At 46.1% G+C, this 19,782-nt stretch overlaps 4 protein-coding genes across 4 annotated transcripts; 2 read left to right on the top strand and 2 right to left on the bottom strand.

The window, feature by feature from the left end:
- Positions 1-1,826: 1,826 nt before the first annotated feature.
- PAAG_01375 (hypothetical protein) lies at positions 1,827-3,659 on the bottom strand (the record flags this gene model as incomplete). The annotated part of the gene is made up of 3 exons (XM_015844330.1): positions 1,827-2,830; positions 2,949-3,427; positions 3,511-3,659. 3 exons carry the CDS (start codon positions 3,657-3,659, stop codon positions 1,827-1,829), a joined length of 1,632 nt encoding a protein of 543 aa, XP_015701238.1.
- Positions 3,660-11,836: 8,177 nt separating this feature from the next.
- PAAG_11267 (hypothetical protein) lies at positions 11,837-12,088 on the top strand (the record flags this gene model as incomplete). The annotated part of the gene is made up of 1 exon (XM_015846944.1): positions 11,837-12,088. One exon carries the CDS (start codon positions 11,837-11,839, stop codon positions 12,086-12,088), a length of 252 nt encoding a protein of 83 aa, XP_015703366.1.
- A 25-nt stretch (positions 12,089-12,113) lies between these two features.
- Positions 12,114-12,756, top strand: PAAG_01373 (short-chain dehydrogenase; the record flags this gene model as incomplete). Its single annotated transcript, XM_015844329.1, has 2 exons — positions 12,114-12,249; positions 12,518-12,756. The coding sequence occupies 2 exons, from the start codon at positions 12,114-12,116 to the stop codon at positions 12,754-12,756; spliced, it is 375 nt and encodes a 124-aa protein (XP_015701237.1).
- A 1,267-nt stretch (positions 12,757-14,023) lies between these two features.
- On the bottom strand, positions 14,024-17,226 carry PAAG_01372 (beta-hexosaminidase; the record flags this gene model as incomplete). The annotated part of the gene is made up of 3 exons (XM_002796318.2): positions 14,024-14,137; positions 14,307-16,831; positions 17,088-17,226. The coding sequence occupies 3 exons, from the start codon at positions 17,224-17,226 to the stop codon at positions 14,024-14,026; spliced, it is 2,778 nt and encodes a 925-aa protein (XP_002796364.2).
- Positions 17,227-19,782: the final 2,556 nt, after the last annotated feature.

The following is a 19,782-nucleotide window of genomic DNA, read 5'->3' as shown; positions in this document are numbered from 1 at the left end:
AATTGGGCACATTTCCTTGATAGTTATGACTTCATCGCACTGTGCATGGTCACGAATAGGCATCCTACTGTCTCTGGTGTCAGACCATCTGTAACTAAATCAGGATAGTGTATGATAATGACAACAAGGCGGTGCATAGTTTCAAAGAACCAGTCTGAATAACTGCCGCCCCTATCTTACCCACCGTGTTCAAACTTTGTCACTGATAAGCCAAAAAAAAAATAAAAATAAAAATAAAAATAAAAAATAAAAAATGAAAAATAATAAAATAATAAAATAATAAAAATTTAAAAATTTAAAGAAAAAAGAAAAAGAAGAAAAGAAATCCGGAGTTTCCTTCAATTTTTCGTTCTAATTTCCCGGCCCACCCCGGAATGGAAGGTCTTAAGAATATTCTTTTCCCACGCCGTTTGTTCCTAGTTAGAGCCTTCAGCCCATCCCATGTCACTAGGTAACCGTGTTCCAAGTGTGGAGTGGTGTGAGAACGCTGGTTGGTTTTGATAAGAAACATGCAGATGCTGAACGGGAAGTAGTTAAAACAACTGCATCAATTTGAGAGAATGTTATCATGTTTTCATCATGCATTAGTAATAAACCCTCTGAGACATTTATTGTTAGCAGTATTTGACTGAGAAAGGAATTTTCAGAGCGATGATGGAGATGATTATGAGGTGGATCCCGGATCTCCGACGAGATTGATTTTGAGCAGAACCATAGTTAACTACAGCCTCAAACCAATCGAGAAAATCAATGCTGCTCAACATAAAACAAAATAAAATCTCCGAAACACAGCGCATCAAGATATGACCGACGCAGAAGGATGTATTACGTTCGGGTCACCGGGATTCTCCATTCCTCCGGTTCTTGGTAATAGAGCAGAAAAAGTAATTCTTACCTTGGAAGAAAAGTACCCCTATGCCCTGGCTCTGTGCTCCACATCCCCACAAGGCCGAAAAGTTTAACTTTGTTTAAATAAAGTATATTAGATAAATAAAAATGGACGAAAAGAGCCAGCCATTGTCTTTTCACTTACCCAGATTAGTTGGAAATGGAATCTCGCCCATCCATGAATGAGAAGGTTTGAGATGATTGGTTGGTTATCGGGGCGAGGTGGGGGCTGATTGGGGTAACTTTGCTCCTGTTTTTGGAGTAGATTTGGTGAGATTATAGGCATGTGCTAGGATTATTTGATAGTTTGATAGGGAGGTGTGGGAAGGTGTGGGAAGGTGTGGGATATGGTTATACCCTTGCTATTCCGCGCTTAAGCGACTGATCCGGGGAAGAACGGGGAAAACAGGATGCATTGAGGTGAAAATCGTTTCGGAGAAGATGCGTCCAGAATACAATTCACATAGCAGTTTGGATCACCGGTTCGTTTGTATGTATGCAATGGAAAGGTTGAGAATCTTAGTAGAGGGTTAAAAGAGAGAGGACTCATTATATCAGTAACAAACGAAAGGACAGACCAAAAAACATCGTATGAAACAAATTCAAAAGGAGACGACGCGGCCATCATCAAAAGCATGAACGTAGGTGTCCATCAAAAGAAAACTCCAATATATATATATATATATATATATATAATAAATGCATAAAAATAAAACTTGAGGAAAGGAATCCGGTCCACCAGGCATTAGGAAACAAGAAGCATATCTCTCTTCCCAAGAAACCAAAAAGAAGAAATCCATATAATCAGCCCCCGATGCTTACAAAATTCCTAGTTCATGGGATATCACAAGAAATACAGAAACCAAATTATGTGCATGTATATCCAACAAGAGAACAATAAGATGTCGGCATGTAAAAGGAAAACACAACACAAGTATTTAGCTCCCTTCAATAAAATACGTCCTGCTCCGGCTCTTTGCAGCGATGGCCTTAGGATCATCCGGCAAGTGCATATGGTGAACAACGTGGGGTCGATAGACAGCGTCAACAGGTGCTTGCCAATCATCCAAACCGAGCGGGAAGTATTCATACAGAAGATCAGCGGTCTCATTGGGATTTAATAACTGGGACGCCAGAATCGGGAGCTGTTGCTGTTGGCTTAGAGTGGGCACGTTGCCTGAGGAATTGCGGTTGTGAGCTAGAGGTTGACGTTTTGTTTGCGGGACGGCAGGGATCTTCTGCGAGGCATCGATGGGGGATCCGTTGATGTCCTGCTGTCTCTGGCTGGGCAGCATGGCGGGAACTTGCATGATTGGGGTTGTGCCCGTGGAGTCTCCGCCGGAGTTTACTGGGCTTGAGCCGTCGTCAGCGAATGAAAGACTGATTGGTTGTCCCGTGACGCTAATACGTCGCCGCTTTTCGCGGGGCTGTGGTACTTCTGGACTGGATTGAGCATATGGCAAGGCCGTGTCATTTACCGTGGTGTTTGAAAAAGTTGGGGTTGGGAGAGCTGCAGAAGTGCTGGGTATTGTCTGCGACCAGTCCGCATACGTTGGAGATGGTAGCTGCGGTTTCTTATCCTGGTCCTGGGGAGACTTGCTGCGTTTCGTTGTTCCCAGTTGGGAAGAAGCAGTCTCACTTGTTGCGGTTCGGTTAGCATTTGCCTGGACGTGTTTTCTTGAAGATGCAGCACTGCCGCTAAGTGGTAGATCCTTTCGCGATTGGAAATTCCTTGGGCTACGACCACGCACGATTACGGGTCCGGAATGGGCCTCGCAGATGGGGATTTTAGCACCAGTGGATAACGTCGCGACAATCTTCAGTCTCACGACGAAGTGCTGCTGTAACTCCTTCCTCCTCCCATTATTCGCAGTAGCAATGCGGAACTGCAGGCGTTTCCAGGCAATTGAGAACGTGGCATATTCCGAATCTATATCTTGACCTGCCATAATATCCAAAGGAATAGAAGGGGGCTCCCTTTTCTGTCTTGTCTTCCGGCTGGCCAGCTGCGTTGGCCGCGGGTGTTTTCCATGGAACCGAAATGATCTTAACGGGGTTACCTTCAACCGACTCTGTTGCGGACACAGTGAGTTCCTGCGCAAGAATCGGAATGCGATCGCCTTGGTCTGTCATGATATATCTCATTGAACGAGGCAGCGTCACTGAGCCTGTAACCTGGAAGAGGTTTCGCCTGTAACATGTTAATTCAGCCATTGGGGGTGGCCCATTAGGTTTGGTAATTGGTGAAGCAGTCCAAGGCGATTCGGCAAGAAAGAACATGCCATGTAGCTGCGCAGCCATAGAGATTGAGATTCGTCGCAGTGAGTAATCTAACAGGGTGAAGTTGTACATGGGTATGGAAAAGCTGAGCAGTTTGTGGTTGTGGTTGATGGAGGCATCCTGTTGCGGCTGCTGGTCGGACGGTAGCGTTTCGTAGGGAGGCATCATTTCTGGGAAAGGGTCGTCAAAGTGATTACTGGAAAAGCGTCGCATAGGGTGCGCTGGCATTTGAGGTTGCGAAAACCCAATATCGTCGCCGCTATCAAAGAGAGTGGAATTGTTAGTCCGCAGAGAGGCAGGGATGGGAAGAGGGTATGATCCGAAGTGTACAGTGCGGCATACCTAACAAACGCATCATTTTCGTAAGTTGAATGGGACTCTGGAATCTCCAGGGAGGGCATCGCATTGAGATAGTCCGTATTTTGTATATTGGCAATGGATAACGGGCTGCCTAGATAAGGCATGGCGGCCATGGTGTCGAAACTCTCCATGGCTGCAAAAGAGGCAGACAAAGAGGTTGGGGGGGGGGGGAGGGGAAAGGAGAGATAGAGGCGGGCAGACGGGATGTAAAAGAAGCGTGCAGGTCGCAAACTAGCAGAAGTGAATTCGAGCGTTTGCTAGACAGATAGATATTGCGGGATATGAAGATGCAAACCCCCGCAATGAAGGTGGGTATTTAGCCGAGAAGTGAGGAGAAGTATGGCCAGTATAGGGAGGGCAAAGGGAAGGCAGGAGTAATAGAAACAGGCGAGGAGCAGAGAAAGGAGTGTTTGTACTCCGTCATCCAGCGTGTTCTGCTGGCGCGAATCAAACAGATTGGTTGATCGATAGACGGGATGTTTTGGGCTGTGCGACTGCGAGAGAAGAAGCAGAGCCGGTTTTGATGTTTGGGTGACGGCGTGATGAGATGATGGGGGTGGAGGTGCGGAGTGGGTTTGATTGAGGAGATGAAGTGAGGAGGTGGGTGGAGACAAGTATATAGACGGACTTGGGGGCGGAGGCTGGTTAAGTTAAACAATGCTCCCAGCAATCGGAAGTCCAGCAACCAGCAACCAAGTAATTTTTAACTAGTTAACGTTAAGCTAAAATAACTTGTTAACCACTAAAAGTGGCGTGGGGAAGAAAATGCGCGGGGAGATTCTGGAGTCAGGGAACTTGGAGAACTTGAGAACTTGAGAACTTGAGAACCTGAGAACTTGGGAACTTGGGAACTTGGGAACTTGGGCGATCCAACTCGCAGCGACAAGGGGCAAGGGAACAAACAGCACAGGGGAAACTTGTAAGTCTGGGGTTAGTTAGGGTTCTTTTTATTTGCAATGGTCTCTGTTCGCTGTTTTTGGTTGTCGTCATGGGGGAAGGGATCGGGTAGAGACACAGAGTGTAGTGAGGGAGTTGTTATAGTGAGGATGATGATGATAAAAATAACATTCAAATAACCAACTACTCTGTTTAGAACAAATGAGCTGGTAGCGAAGGGAACCAAGAGCCGCCCGAACCAAGATGCTTAAATCGGAGATATGGGAGGCGAGATAACTATGGGTGAGGGATAGTTAGTTACAAGTTTATTATGAAATCATAAACGATATAATTAAGGTCTGCATGAAATTTTTTCGCCTCTCAGCCCTTTGAGCGACCAGGCTCCCCCCTTCAAGTGCAATACGAAGACTGATACACAACAGGCAATTCCCCCATCCTTCCGTCATCCAGAGTCGGGTTGAGAGGTTTATAAGTCACAAGCTCTTGATCTCTTTCAGCCGGATCAAACAATGGGGGAATAATGTCTAACTCCTCACTTGGAGTCTGATTGATGCATGCAAACATTCTCTGGTTTATCCGATATCCCTATCAGCATCGCTACAAATTTGAGTTTAGAAAGCTTTTGTAAATCCTCTACTTGCCTCTCTCTCTCTCTCTCTCTTTTCTTTTCTTTTTTTTTTTTTTTTTTTCCCGTCAAATGACAAGAAAAGGGCCATTCTTAATTATTTGGAATTATTTGGCATCATCACAATTGCTTACATCCGGATTTACATCTGCTCAGCCCAATGCTCTGCATATTAATTTCATCCCCTAGGCTTGAAGGACCGCGGGTTGCGTACACCGCTTCTGGAGGCAAGGTCAGCTGGCTATGTAGAACAAACATACACACCCTGCAGGCATTCTTCCCCAGACATGTATGGATACATGCGCATGCTTACAGGACATCCACCCGCGGGTATCGTGAGCGTATGGCCCCTTTAATATTTAGCTTGGGGCCATATGTGGACCCTTCCCGCTCATTCCCCGGCAGTTCACATCTAACTTCATACCAGCTCTATTAATCACCCGGTAACGGGCCCGTCCAGCAGCAAAAAGAGCAGAAAGAGAAAAACACCCAGCAGATACGAGATTGTACAGGGGACAATTTGAGCGTGGTTTAAAAGTTGGAGCCCGCTTTGCGACAATCCGTCGCAACATTCTACTGAACAATCGCTATTCCACCGCACCACCTCAACACAGAGGTTAAGTTAAGGGAAGGTTAGGATTAGGGTTGGCGAAGGGTAATTAAGTGTGTGAGATATGTGTGAGGTATGCTAGTGCATGTAGTTTTAATTGGCGGGGGGGGGGGGGGGGGCTTCACGGTTGATTCAACTTTTTTTAAAACCACGTTCAACTTTACGCCTAGATTGTTCCATGCTAGAACCTCCTCAGAAAAGTTGAAACCAACGAGATGTCGAGATCTGGACGCCCAAACCTTGATTATTGCGGATCGCTCTTCGATTAAGTTATTCCAAGAAAACTTGATCAACGGAGCCACGGTTCACGCGTAATCGTATCGCTGCAAATCTGTAACTCAAAGTTTCGTCACAACACCACGTGGTCAGGAGTTTCTTGGTAGCTCAAAATCCAGACTCATTGCCTCGTCTCAAGTCTCGCCTCAGGCCGGGATTAGAATAGAATCGACCACATTGAACAACAACAACAACAACAACAACAACACATGGGAAGGTAACAACTCTCCAACAAGGAGAAACCCATCAAGAAAAGGGGGGGAACAAGAATTTCCTGTCTTCTGTTTAGTTAGTTATATGAGAGAAATGATCTCGAGTCCTTTTCGGCGTCTCATCTGCCTTTCTGATAAATGCTCTCTCATCGCGCCATGGACTTCTGGCCATTTTGCCCCAACGTGTACTTCGCCGTTACATGGGTTAGCTGACCTTGAGAAATCCTTCCTATCATACCTAATATGTTCTTGAACGCCACATTCCAATTTGTGGCCAGCATCAGCAAAATGCATGCTGGTCTTGTATTTATTATTGGCATTTTCCATTTCCATGGAGAAAAACGTTAGGCTTTGAGAGATTCTCCCAAGACTCAACCATGGCTGCAGAGGAACCCTGCTGGTTTAACAACACATTGTTACTAAATACACTGCTAACGCCCCCCTTTCCCAGAGATGTCCAAAATAAGTGATTCTTCGAGAACAGTCTGAGCAACTCACAAACGAGAATCAAAAGTTGCTTGCAATGTCCCTTTTGTCGTACGCCTCTGATGTGCTGGGTAATGTCACACACAGGGCTAGCAAGTAATCCCAAGAAAATACCCTCAATAAGTTTCTCTTGGTCTAAGATACGGCGTCCGCAGCTCATCAGATTATTGGATGCTTACTGTCGGCAATCACTGCCTCTCCGCTTTGTTCCTCTTTGGAATCCTGAAATCCCCACTTGGCCACCTACCTAGCGGTAAAAGTTCTTCTTTGACAGGAGCTGATCAATACCCTCTACTCCCCTCCGACCCAATCATTTGGAGAAGACAGCGCCTGACAATCAGCGCAAGATTAGAGGGGTAACTCAAAGGTCAGCTAAACAAGAAACCAAAATAATAACCCTGGTAGAAAAATAATCAAATCTCGGTCACGGAAGGGCTCTCTTTTTTTTTTTTTTTTTTTTTTTTTTTCTTTTCTTTTTCTCTCCGGATTCCATAACAGTGTGCTAATAATAATTCTTGAATTTCTCCGGGGGGGGGGCCTAGGGGAAGGTCCTCTGCTGCTTTCATCACCTGTTTTTTTCTAAGACAACGGTTGAAACTCAAATGGTATTATAATATCACTGCCGTCAAGGAAGGGCGTAAATATAGATGCAGGAACAATATTCTTTTCTCTCTTGGCTCCCTTCTGGGCAGCATCAATCAATCCTCCCTGGAATGGGAGTTCGTCAAGCACTAATGGAGAATTACCAGCTGCTAGCGGTAGCGAAACGGCTAACCGACGTCCAGTTGGTGATGTCCAGATCCAAGAGGGATGGTATATGTGAGTACTGACTTTGTACCCGAAGGGTGCACTCGGAGAGAAACAAAATGCACATCGATCAGTGGGCAAGGACCAACAAAGACATTGCCATCATCCATGTATGGTCGGCCTACTTTCCCCCCTCTTCGTTAAGCGAGGCAGAGACCTCCCTCCGCCTCATTACCTACCTGAAAATTGAAAGCGAAAACGAAAGTGATAACGTTAATATCGCAAATCCAAAAAACCCACGACACTCGCAGGTAGCCAAACTGAGAGGATGACAGGAGAAGTGAAGACGATTCAATGGCGATGCGATTCCATCGTGCTTTATCTCGCTTAGATAGTCCTTGTGCTAGGGCATAGTGATTGTCATTGGATGGACAGCGATGATGCATGCATGCAGTGTCATGTTTTACCTTGGTATCGGACCCTGAACACATGTCAAATGGGAGATGACATGATTCCATGAAGTGGATTCGACGCAGAGATTGGAAAAGGGTAAATTCAGAATTCCAAAAGGTAATTAAGATGAAAAGGAGCTTGGAACTTTAAAAAAAAAAAAAAATCATAATTTTTTTGATTCGAATCTGCAGTGTGTCCCCCGGAGTTAAAAAAGGACGCAGGCTCGGGAAGCTGCTTGGCTTACGCAATCTGCTGGTCACGGCGGAGCGGCATCTTAATGTCTTTATCAATCTAATCTACAGATATAACTATTTGTTTCTTTTGCCTCGTTTATCTGCGCCGCGGCGAAGTCTTCACGGGGCTCAGTCCAGGTTGCGCACTCCCTTCTAACTCAAATCTAACCATGTAACTAGTTAGTTAACTAGTTACCGCATACACAAAAATTCCAAAACCCGTCATATCGTTTTGCAGCAGACACCCGGTTAATATACCCCAGGGCATCCCCGATAAAGGCCATATCTAAACAGAGTCGGAAGCATGACCAGTGAGTCTGACCAGCGTCTGCATGGCCCGGCTATGCTCGGCAACGGGGAACGGGGAACGAGGAGTTTTAGCCCGCCATCGTCATCTCTCCCTCTTATGGTTTTTATTTTTTATTTTTTTATTTTTTATTTTTTATTTCTTCGTCCTCTTCTAGAATGTTCTCATGGAATGAGGCGGGAGGACCTGGAGATCCAATTCGCATTTTTGATCAAGCGAATACGGGGGCAACAAGGTTTATATGTTGTGCGGCGTACGCCTCAATAATAGGGATAAGTTTTTATAAATATACGAGCCCCATATGAAATCAGGAGGAGTTCCACGAGCAGTTTTCCCGGCTTCTGATTGAGATGCGGAGATGAAAAAACCGAAATCCGCTTGTTCCGGGGAACCCACCCCGTGAACCAGGGATTCGAGAGAAGCGGGTGGTCCTCCCAAGGGAGCCTGACCTCAGTTTTCCCAGCTTGTTGCCTCTTTTATTTGCAGCTTTTGCACGAGAGGGCGCCGGGTCCCGGATGTGCTTGTTCAATAATATACGCCCTGTGTTGGTCCAGGGCCCTTCCCCCAAAACAATGTTGAGAACTTGACAGTGAAGTAATCTGTAATTTAGTTAACTCCATACTCAAGACTTTGGGAGAGGACTTAGCTAAAAGCCTGAAACGTAGTGAAAGTTGGGAACAACAATATCTTCAGAAATCTCTTTAGCGTCTGGGGAGGGTAAAATAACGATTGGATCATCCTCCCCACAACCGACCTTGGATTCCTTGATTTTGCTTTGATGTCTTTTTAAACTTCGTCAAATCACTCAGCCACGGTAACCAGACTGTGCCTCCTCCACTCTTATAGCCAGCCACTTCGTCCTCCATCTTCGTGCAGATAACCTGACTGTGAAAGTGTGACAAATCTATTGCGATGCAATCATCCTGGTCGCCGCGGAGAAGATTGCCGGATATGCATCTTTCACTTCGTGCATTTTCAACGCCTTTGTTGTTCTATTCGGTCAGTGACGGTTTTGTATTCCGGTTCTGATACCTCCGATTTCTGGATGGCATCTACTGCCACAGCCTTTCTGGGTTTTACTGCTTCGTCTTTCGCTTTGTCTGAATGTGAATGCACTGGACGTCTGATTTCTACCACAGATTCACTTGCATCCCACGGTTCTAATGTTGATTCAGGCTCTTAAAATACACAAAAATCGTGATCCGAGTAAACTCGGCGGGCGCTTAGCATGTCTCAACACTAGCCTTTCTGGCGCCTTTTGGCTGATTGTATTTTGACTTGCTGGCTTTGGGGCACCGTAGCCCCAAGTGTAAAAGGGCTGAATGCGCTGATTGAAATGGTTGCGGAGATTCAGATACGGCTAATTCAACGGCCTGCGCAGAGCATTTTGCCCTGAGGAATATTTGGCATGGGACAAGTATATATACCTAGCTCTATGACGCTTTGGCTCAAACGCTACAGGGGCCTGGACTTTTGAATACCCGTCCTGGACAGAAGATAGTCCATTAAAGTACTTGCATACGCGTGGATGCACAAGTAAGTTTAAGGGTTGTTTTTCTGTCTAACATGTTTTTTTTTTTTTTTTCTCTTTTTCCTTTCGGACAGCGAGAATTCTCCCCTTTGCAATAAACCAAACTAGCGTAGGAATATCAGGTTAACTTCACTATTTGACTCGGCGCCTGGTACAATTAGGAATCCATTACCGCTCCAACGAGAGAAGTGGATCTGTGAATCTTGAGTGATCAACCTTGGGTGATAAGCCTGTCTTGGTGCAATGACATTGCGGCCCAGGGTCCCTCCTTTTGAAGCATTCTGTCTAACGGCCCAGACCGAATATCGGACCCATATCCGTGCTAGCGCGCAGGTCTCCCGTTAAACATCTGAGAATAAGGGGGCAAATTGGAGGGGAAGCTTTTGAATCATACCTGCCAACGGCACAGGCATCTTGCACAGCTGTCTTCCGCGTCGACTATAAACGGGCCCTAATGCACCTTGGGTCCTTGACGCAACGGTGCATTCAATTGCTTGTCACTTTCTCGGGTCCCTAATGCCCCTTCTCTAATCTCAACGTCTGGGCCATAACTCTCCCAGGTGATGAGCATTGGATAAGCTATGCTTCGCCTTCTCATTTAATGTCAATTCGATACTGACCACAGTTACTGCGACCAGGAACTGTTAGTTTCACTCTGGAAATCCTAGAAAAGGGAATTTCTGTCTGACGATTTGAAATATAGAAGATGGTAGAAAGCCATTATTGCCATTGTGTTGAAAAATTATTATGTTTTGGACAAAATATGGGCTATGCATTCTATCCCTGACCTCTCATCTGTTTGAACATTGGAACTGTACATACATACATGGACATACGTGATCTCACCCCTCTTTTCATCATATCCTCTGCACAACCTCCAAATGCCTGTGATAAGATTAAACACCGATACAGTAGTGGTTGTAAATATATATGAATCGCCATGCAGTGGTCCGGTATCCGTTATGTTGCAGCTATTCCCAACTAGTTACCAGCAAAGGGCAGACAATCATAAATTATCATTTTCAGCTGTCGCAAATTCTTTGAGCAGTCTCTAAACTTTTAAATACCATGTTGTTTCTCTATTATTATTGTTATTATTACCACTACCACACTGGAGAATCACAATAGCATTCACTTGACTTCACCTAATTAACGTGGATTTCATGTTGAATGGTCCCCGGAGTTTATTGACTTGAAATGACCAATATATCTCTACATATACGCTGCACAACACGATCCCAGTTCCAAACTTGTCCCAATAATATTTCCCGCTGGGCAATCTCGCTCCTTCGCGTTCAAGGCAGCGCAATCATCGTGTCTGTCACAGTTCCTTGCTTGTTATTCTGGGCCGTTCGTTTTGGGAATTTACGGTGTATCCCATCTACATGGATAACTATGTACCACAAGTCACTCCGCAAAAGTATTGGCAAACCCCATTAAAATGTATTTCTGCTGGAGCAGGTAGGAAAGAAGTGGGAGTGTTGCTAATACTTTTGGGTTAGTACTGTATCAGAGTCGTTGGGAACCCCTCCCTCAGCGACTATCCCCCGACCTTAAAGATGTTCGTAAAATCTATTAAACATCTCTTTTCTGTTGGATAAATGGAACATAAGTCGCACTTCATTTCCATATATTTTCCGGGTAAGGTTTGACCCGCAAACAGGGTGTCCGCCCGTTGGTCTACGATGGGCAGCATATTCACATCCTTGGAAGCCCAGAAGCTCAATAAAAGGTCCAGATTCCTTCCTCAGTTTGCTTGAAGATAAGGCTTTGCCCGAATGATTATTCCATTAAGACAGTGTCTTTCGATTAGTTACCTTTTTCTCCCATACATTTTGGAAGGTGTCTCGATACGCCGCAGTTCACGCTAACCCGCAAGAGATCTCTGGCTTCAACGCCCGACTGCCTTTCAAATCGTTCAAGATGAGGGCATGGAGAGCAAACTGGAAGGGAAGAGAGTAGCCATCAGTGGCGTATCTTCTGGCATTGGCGTCGAAACCGTTCGTGCAATCGCAGCAACAGGGGCGACGCTCTACCTAACGGCCAGGGAGGAAAAAATCAAAACCTCCCTCAGGAAAGTAGTTAAGCCAGACAGGATACACCTGGTCCAGATGGACTGGGCTTCCCTAGAGAGCGTCCGGAATGTGGCGAAGGAGATATTAGAAAAGACAGACAAAAGTTAATATTCTCATCAACAACGCCGGCGTAATGGCCTTGTCGGGTCTCCTGCTCACAATCAACGGCTATGAATCTCAACTTGCAATCAACAATTTGTCCCATTTTCTGCTCTTCCAACTGCTGAAACCTGCGCTGCTATCTGGTACCACGCCAGAGTTCCAGTCTCGTATGGTAACAGTGTCGTCTTCGGGACACAAGAGTCAGCGGCATTAACGCTCCCGATAATTATAATTCTCAATAAGAGGAGTACACCCCTTTCCAGGCATACGCGCGGCCAAAACGGCAAACTTATATATAGCCAATGAGATAGAACGTCCGCTTCGGGAGCCAAGGTCTCCATGCAGCAAGCTTGCATCCCGAGTGCATTCCCACTCAGCTGGGGAAACACCTCTCCGCAGAACATTTCGGGGGTATACCTCAAAACCCTGATTAAGTGAAATTGATCAGAAGCCCTGAGCAGGGTGCTGCCACTACCATTTCGGCCGCCATTGGTAAGGAGCGGGAAGGTAGAGGTGGTAGGTATCTTACGGATCGTTCTGAAGCGGAACCCGGAGAGGATGATGGCGACGATTGGAGTTCAGCTAGTACGAGTCACCTCTACAGCCCCGAAGACGAGGCAAGGCTATGGAATGATTCATTGCATGTGGTGGGCTTATCTAGTGAAGAGTGGTGATTATAAAGCATGCGTGCTTGCATACATACATCCATGGGCCGCAGCCTGCTTCTCCCATAGTGTCGGGATATCTCAATAGCTAATGTTGCATCAAGTTGAGCTGTGTATTCTCCGCATCTAATCTTCTAACTAACTAACTGCTAGGAATAGGGTGGTATATAACAGAAAATGTGCTGGGCTGACTAAGATAGTTGACATTCGTGAAGGGGCAGTTCATGCTCAATGTAGGTGCCAAAAATTTGTATCATTGTTAGATAATTGCACCGTATTATATTTATAGTTGAATCGGGCATAATAAAATACTACTCATATTCAACATATCTATGGAGGCCACAGGAATGGTAACATCTTCTCTATCATTTCTGAGTTGTGCTTCCCAACTAGAAAGCGGTGAATAAGATCAATATATTTAATCAGTAGGTCTTGAAAAGTGGATATCCATCTCCATTTTTTATCCATACTAAAATAAGTAGCAAGAATCCTCATAAGCCGGTTTCAACTGGGTATAGTATTTACAGCAATGAAAGAAGACCAGGAAGAAAGACAAGACCTGAGAAAAGAAATTCCCAAACCCAACGGCCAAAGGGCTCTGCCACACTGAAAACAGGTGCCAAGAAAAATGAAAGATGGCAATGAAATACATGGAAAATCCAGGGAAAGTAACTGGGTTATGTAGCCCATACAGAGGAATAAGGGAATAGAAACCACCAGGAAAATAACATGGCGATCGAATTGACATTAATGTCGTGAAAATGAGGTGAGATGGAACGTGGATCAGAAGCGGGTCAGGAGGTGAGGATCCGGGATGAAAAGTTAAAATGGAGGCGAATAGATCAGAAGGTCGTTGATTCGAGGGCACTGGTAGAGGAAGAGGAATTTTTAATACATTCACAAGACTTGCCATAGCACAACATCTTGCGCTAGGGAGAAAGTCTCGCATTCTCTGGATCGGACTGAAAAAGGTGATCTTATCCAGGTATACACAGCGTATATGCAAGGGAGAAAAATCCATCGAAATAATGAAAAACTTGAACGCTCAATAGCAAAAATAAATAAATAAATAAATAAGATGCGGCGAGCACATTTTAGAGCAGATGTGATATTTTGAGAACGCTCAAAAAAAAAGGAGGGAAGAGGGTTTTAAGGGAACTGAAAAAGGAAGATCGAATAAAATCATCTGATGAGAAGATTTATCAGGGAAGAATTATGGCGTCCGTGCTAATGAGTTATCGGCATAGAGTCGGGAAGGTAAAGTGTTCTCTACCGCTCATGAAGCGGACATCATATTCCAGTTAGAAACGTCGCAGGTGACTTCATCGAAGCTGTGCAGCACAGAAAATCCCATGGAGGAGAGACTATCATAATTTCCGTCGCCGTCAACCTGTTTATTTTGCGTCAAGGGACAAGATTAGCCACGGGGTAAAATTTTCGCAGCCCAAACATGGGAATGAGGGAATTGGTGGAAAAGCTCTCGTTGCGTAATAGAAAAAGATGCAATTAACAGATGGAGAGAGCCAAGGAGTTAAATAGGAGCAACAAAATGTACGTACGCAATCAAGAACTGCTGCACTAGCCCCTTGCTTTCGTATCTGCTTGATCCCCAGTAATATTAATCCCTGCACCAGCGTAGCATATTCCCCCACTGAAGGGGATATCACCGGCGAAGAGATCGCCCCGGATATCGCGTGAGTTTCCCTAAGGGCGGGCATTGCCTCCGCCAGCGTCGAAGTAGAATTATATACTACCACACTACCCAGTATCGTTCCGTCTTCACGGCGTTTAGCCCGAATAATACCACTTCCAGGCGCACCGCTTAGCCCCCTCTTGTAAAGCTCCATAACCCCCACGCGCGATGTAGTCTTGACATGATCCAGAACCGAGTCTGCATACTCCCAGCCATAAACAAGATCATAATCCACATCAGAGCTCTGTAGGATTTTCGTTAGCCCCTCTGGTGGCGTCCAGTTTTCGAGATTTCGCAGGACCATGCTGCAAACTGAGCGAGAGAGGGCTGTGTTCCACCCCAGATTGGCGAACCACTGCCTAAGCCTCTTGCGTTCCACTGGGTTGCCTGTGGGGATTCCCAGATATATCCCGGGTAATCTGGCGCCGAGCTGGAAGCTTCGGATGCCCGGACGTTGGATCAGTGTTCGGATTGCACGGTTATGAAGTGAATGGCCAATGGACATTCTTCGGCGGGAAGGGTCGACAATAAGCGCGCCGATCACACCGGTTCCGGTGGATTTGAAGTAATATGTCGAGCAGAATCCATAGAGCGAATGAGTGCTACTGTTTCTTACTACGAAGTGAGACTCTTCCACGTCGTTGTTGCGTAGAAGAAGAGTGGAGGAGGTTACGCTAAAAAGTTCAGACCGTTGGCCTTGAGTAACATCTTCTCTAACAATATTGAGGAGACTATCGAGAGCGTGGGTATCCCGGTCTTCGTTCCAATTCTCCACCAACCAGTGTTGCCTTGATTGTTGCAGTCTCTGGTTACGGCTGAGAGAGCCGGGAAGTGAGCCCGTGGGTACCAGCTCTCCATATAGAATCTTGACTAGAGTTTGAAGGGCGGTTTCTGTGAAGTCGTAAGTGCAAATATAGGTACCTATAGACTGATCTGTAGCAAAATCATAAGGCGAGCTGACAGCTACAACAACCACAGGTTTTGCGCGACGTTCTCCACTGGGAGAAAATTGGGAGTTGCAGATAAGGGACACATGCTTGGTAAAACCGTTTTGGTAAAGGTTTCTATTTGCATCAGCAGTGACGATAATGACTGCGCTTGCACGATCGATTAAATTTTCATGGACAGGCCGGACACCGTTGGCCGTGTAGGAGGTATGCAAAACTCGCCCGTTCCTCTGTCGAGCTAACGACCGCCCAAACTCTCTGAAAACGCTCTCGCCGCTCATCACGGAAGCATTGCGTTCCCATGAGACGGCATCAGTTGAGAGTGATGGTCGATTTGAGTTTTCGGTAACAATCGATAACAACGTGGCAGACGCAGGGAGTGGCTTAACCAAAGGTGTGAGGAGAAGAAGTTCTTCGTCGGGTTCCAGGATACTCGTTAACGGAAGGTAATTGTGTTTATCTCTGACAACGGTGAGGGAACTGTTATATGCTTTGGTGGATAGACTTGTATGTGACGGTTGCATTCTTGAAAGAAGGCTGATTCCTTGGGGATTCAATGCTTTTTCCCATGACGTGCATCGCGACTTCATATCCAGGACCCTTCGCAATGATTCGCGTATCCGGCTTTTACTAATCATACCATTCTCTACCCCTACCTTTAGCCCATTGATAGCTTCCTGTTGAATAGAGAAAGAACGACATAACAGGATGATGTCACAGCCCGCCTTCATGGCCATGACTGTTCCACCGCGAACCCCTATGTTGTAACTGAGCGCCTCCATTTCTAGGCATTCTGAAACGACCACGCCGTCGAATTTCAGGTCTTTTCGCAGGAGGTCGTCCACAACCTGTTCGGACAAACAGGCATGCATGACGGTCATCCCAGCAGACGACATTGCACATCCTCCTACCATCATGGAGTCTATACCATTTGTGATTGCGCTCCTGTATGGCACTAGCGCGCTCACGCTGAGTTGCTCAATCGAATCCGTGATAATGGGAACATCGGATTGGGAGCCCATATAATCTAAATTGCCATACGAGGGAAAATGCTTTCCGCAAGTTACCAAGCCCGCATCTTGATAGCCTTTCATAAACTCGATGCCATAGGCAGATACCTCCTGGGGGTCATCGCCTACACTTCGAACACCCAGAGGCTGGTTTCTGGCATTCGTCAACGCATCTAGCACGGGACCCAGGATCCAATTTATACCAACTGCGCTAAGTTCCTGAGCAGTAGCCTTAGAAACTTCTCTGGCGAGAGATTTCGAACCAGTCGCAGCCATCCCCATGGCGCTGGGGAACTGGCGAATGTAAATTTCATCGAAGAGACTATTGACACCGCCATTTTCTTGGTCGAGACATATCATAAGTGGCACAGGATGGCCAGCATTCCGCGCGATGGATTGTAGCTCGTACACCAGCTTGGTCGTTTCTTCTGCCGCTACATTTAAATATTAGCTTCTGAAAACGATTTAAGTTAATATGAAAGTGCTCAACGAAGGCATCGTCCATGGAGAAGGTGGCTGGGCTGGTCCAATCATGATGCCTTGTCCCCTGATAATAATAAAACTGATAAATTGATACATATCGAAAGGGCCAAGGGCACGGGGAGTGGTATTGTTAAGAGACATTACAATGAATAAATATTGGTTAGATGCGGGGTTGGAAGAAAGGAAATAGGGGAGGGGAGTTTGCACATTTCAAATTCTTAGCGGTCAATATGACGGAACCGAGATGATAGTCCTCGATTAGCGAACGGATCTCAGAATTAACACTAGTACCATCGAAGCCCATGACAAAGAGCTGCCCCATCTGCCTGTAGTCGAACTCGCGCATTTTGGCGAGGTTCTCTGTTAGCTCAAGCACGTTATTTTCATGTCTGGGATGCAGAGCAGCATCCATCAATCGAGTTGCAGAGAGGATATTTTGGGGAAACACAAAAGAACGTCAGATGGATTGGCATGGGGGGTAGTGACAGGATACAGTGTGATTGTTTTGCAGCAGCAGAATGTTTCCGCGATTTGAAGGGTGATGGTTACATGTTGTGGGAAGGGGAGAGAGAATTTGTTTACATGTAGGCAGGCAGGCAGGTAGGTATGTATAGTCCATCGATGAAATTAACCACATCCAGTTAGGAGGAGGGGAGCAAAGCTGTTTGCAGTGTAACAAAAAGTTAAGCATGAGAAGTTTTTAAAAATCCGAAGCCTACCTATCCAAGTTCTCCCACTCGAGAGGAAGCTCGATCTCCATGCCATCCATGGGGTGATACATATGCTGACCGTGTCGAACCCGTTATCTGCTACCACCTTGGGTTTCGCCCAGGCGGCTCCCCGCTACTCAACCGAGTTCCGATATTCGCGACCACTCGGACTCGGAGCAGATTTAGAGGAAGGAACCTCGCGGGTAATCACCGTGTTCTGCCGTAAAACGGATAGGCAGAGCAGCCTACACGGGTTTGGGCGCAGTGGTGGATTGGCGCCTTGAGAGGTTGGTAATCAACCGCCTAACTGACTCAACGGAGGGAGATGGATCGCGCGTGGGGCTCGATGGGCAGCAGAGCTCAACGGGCGATGATGGAAGAAAGGCTGCTGTTACGGTCACAGTTCGTGAGTCGCAGTGCAGTTGGAGTTGCAGATGGAATGTGGCGCCGCCAGCAACCAACTAGCTCCCATGATCAATCGGAATTAGATTAACCAAGGTCAGCTAGCTGGCGCTAGGGGGTTCTCAAGCTAGCAAGCTCGCTAAGCGCAAAGCCAGGAGCTCAAGGGCTGATTGATATATACCAACAGTCGTGAGCCCGTGGAACAAACGTGGGAAATTGTTGACTCGTACGTCTGACTGTTGGCCCCCTTGATACGACGTCTGGAGCGGAGCGAAGCCGTTGGGTATGTGAAAGATGAGGTTTGAAGTTGAAGAGTGGCCTCGGGGACATTAGACCGTGAGGTTGATTAACTACTTGACGAGACATCAAAATCAAAAATGTCTTTAACCTTCACCGAGACCTCTAAGATCTCGGTCCTCCTTGCGGGAAGTCTATTCTTCCGAACGCAAATTCAGGGAGCATGCTAAAAATCTATCAACCAACGTCCCGGATAGGTATATTTCCCCTAATCCACTTCGTTACCCATGGTTCTCCGTGCGTATTCTAAGTTTTATCGCCACACTATCCAGCAGCCATGAGGTCCCAAATGAGCATACTGAGATGCCCGTCGACGGAAAAAGAACTTCTGAACGAACAAGAATATCCTGGCTAATCGTCCAACATCCAATGGCCGCGACATACCTTACCCCGGACAGCAATGGACCAACCTTAAATACTGTTCATCAACACTACAACCGTTACATTGCCCAGCGGACGAGTCGACCCTTGGGGATAATTTAAGCTAACGGGAGCAAAAATTTGCCACACACAGTACCATGTCCTCCCTTCATCTACACTTTGGACCATACTTACTTCCTCCTGAGAGAAGGTTGGACACGGGAGGCAAAGGGGGCGGATGTTGGTTTGGCACAAGGGCTTCCGCAGAAATACATCATACATACATCCCCTGACGCCTGCGCCAAAATGGGGCATGGTTGGAGAGACTCGATCTCCGCGGGTTTTTGAAATGGGGCCATCTCGTTATTACTTGCCGCCCCATCAGAGGGAGCAGTCCGCTATGTCACCCTGCTTAGGTTACTTCACTGCGACGATGATAATTATCAAATTTCGTGCTGGAATGCTTACTCAGCTAGCTGTCCATGATAACTAGTTGTGATAGAGAGTTAACCACTACGGCTGAACAAAATAATAGGCCATTATTAACTAATCTTGCTGTGAGACTTTTAATAAGTCAATGGAATGCTGCATGCAATGGAAGAGGGAAATATAAAAAATAAAAAAAAATAAAAAAAATAAAAAAACCGGAATGTTGGTGATTTGTTATTTGATCCTTCATTTTTCGATTCGACATCTTGTAGTTAGTTATCTATTGATTCTATCCCCGTTTCCATATACTTCACAAAAATAGTTATAAGCTCCTGCTGACAAAACTATCCCATAATAATTAACTCAACCAACGGTAACCAACATCTGCTCTCTCCAGCTGTTCCGTCTCCGTCGCTCGAACAATCCCGTCCATCTCAAGCATCCGGACATCGCCTCTATCCATCGTCGCCAAGTTTTTGAAAGCTATCGACCCAGCTCAAGGTCCCGTTCGGTAACCATCATGTAAGAAGATCCCAGCTCCCCTTTTTTCTGGTTCCACGCATATACGTTTTGACGGTTCCCCATCTAACGTCTTGTTTTATTTCCAATGAAAGGAGGGTTATCATCAGGCAAGACCCACAGACGGTATCTGAATACGTCGCGGATTATATCATCAGTATGTGATGTCATTCGTCCTCTATATC

Source organism: Paracoccidioides lutzii, assembly GCF_000150705.2.
Source record: "Paracoccidioides lutzii Pb01 unplaced genomic scaffold supercont2.3, whole genome shotgun sequence".
Taxonomy (NCBI): domain Eukaryota; kingdom Fungi; phylum Ascomycota; class Eurotiomycetes; order Onygenales; family Ajellomycetaceae; genus Paracoccidioides; species Paracoccidioides lutzii.
Note: the sequence above shows the minus strand (reverse complement) of the source record. Positions and strands in the feature narration are given on the sequence as shown.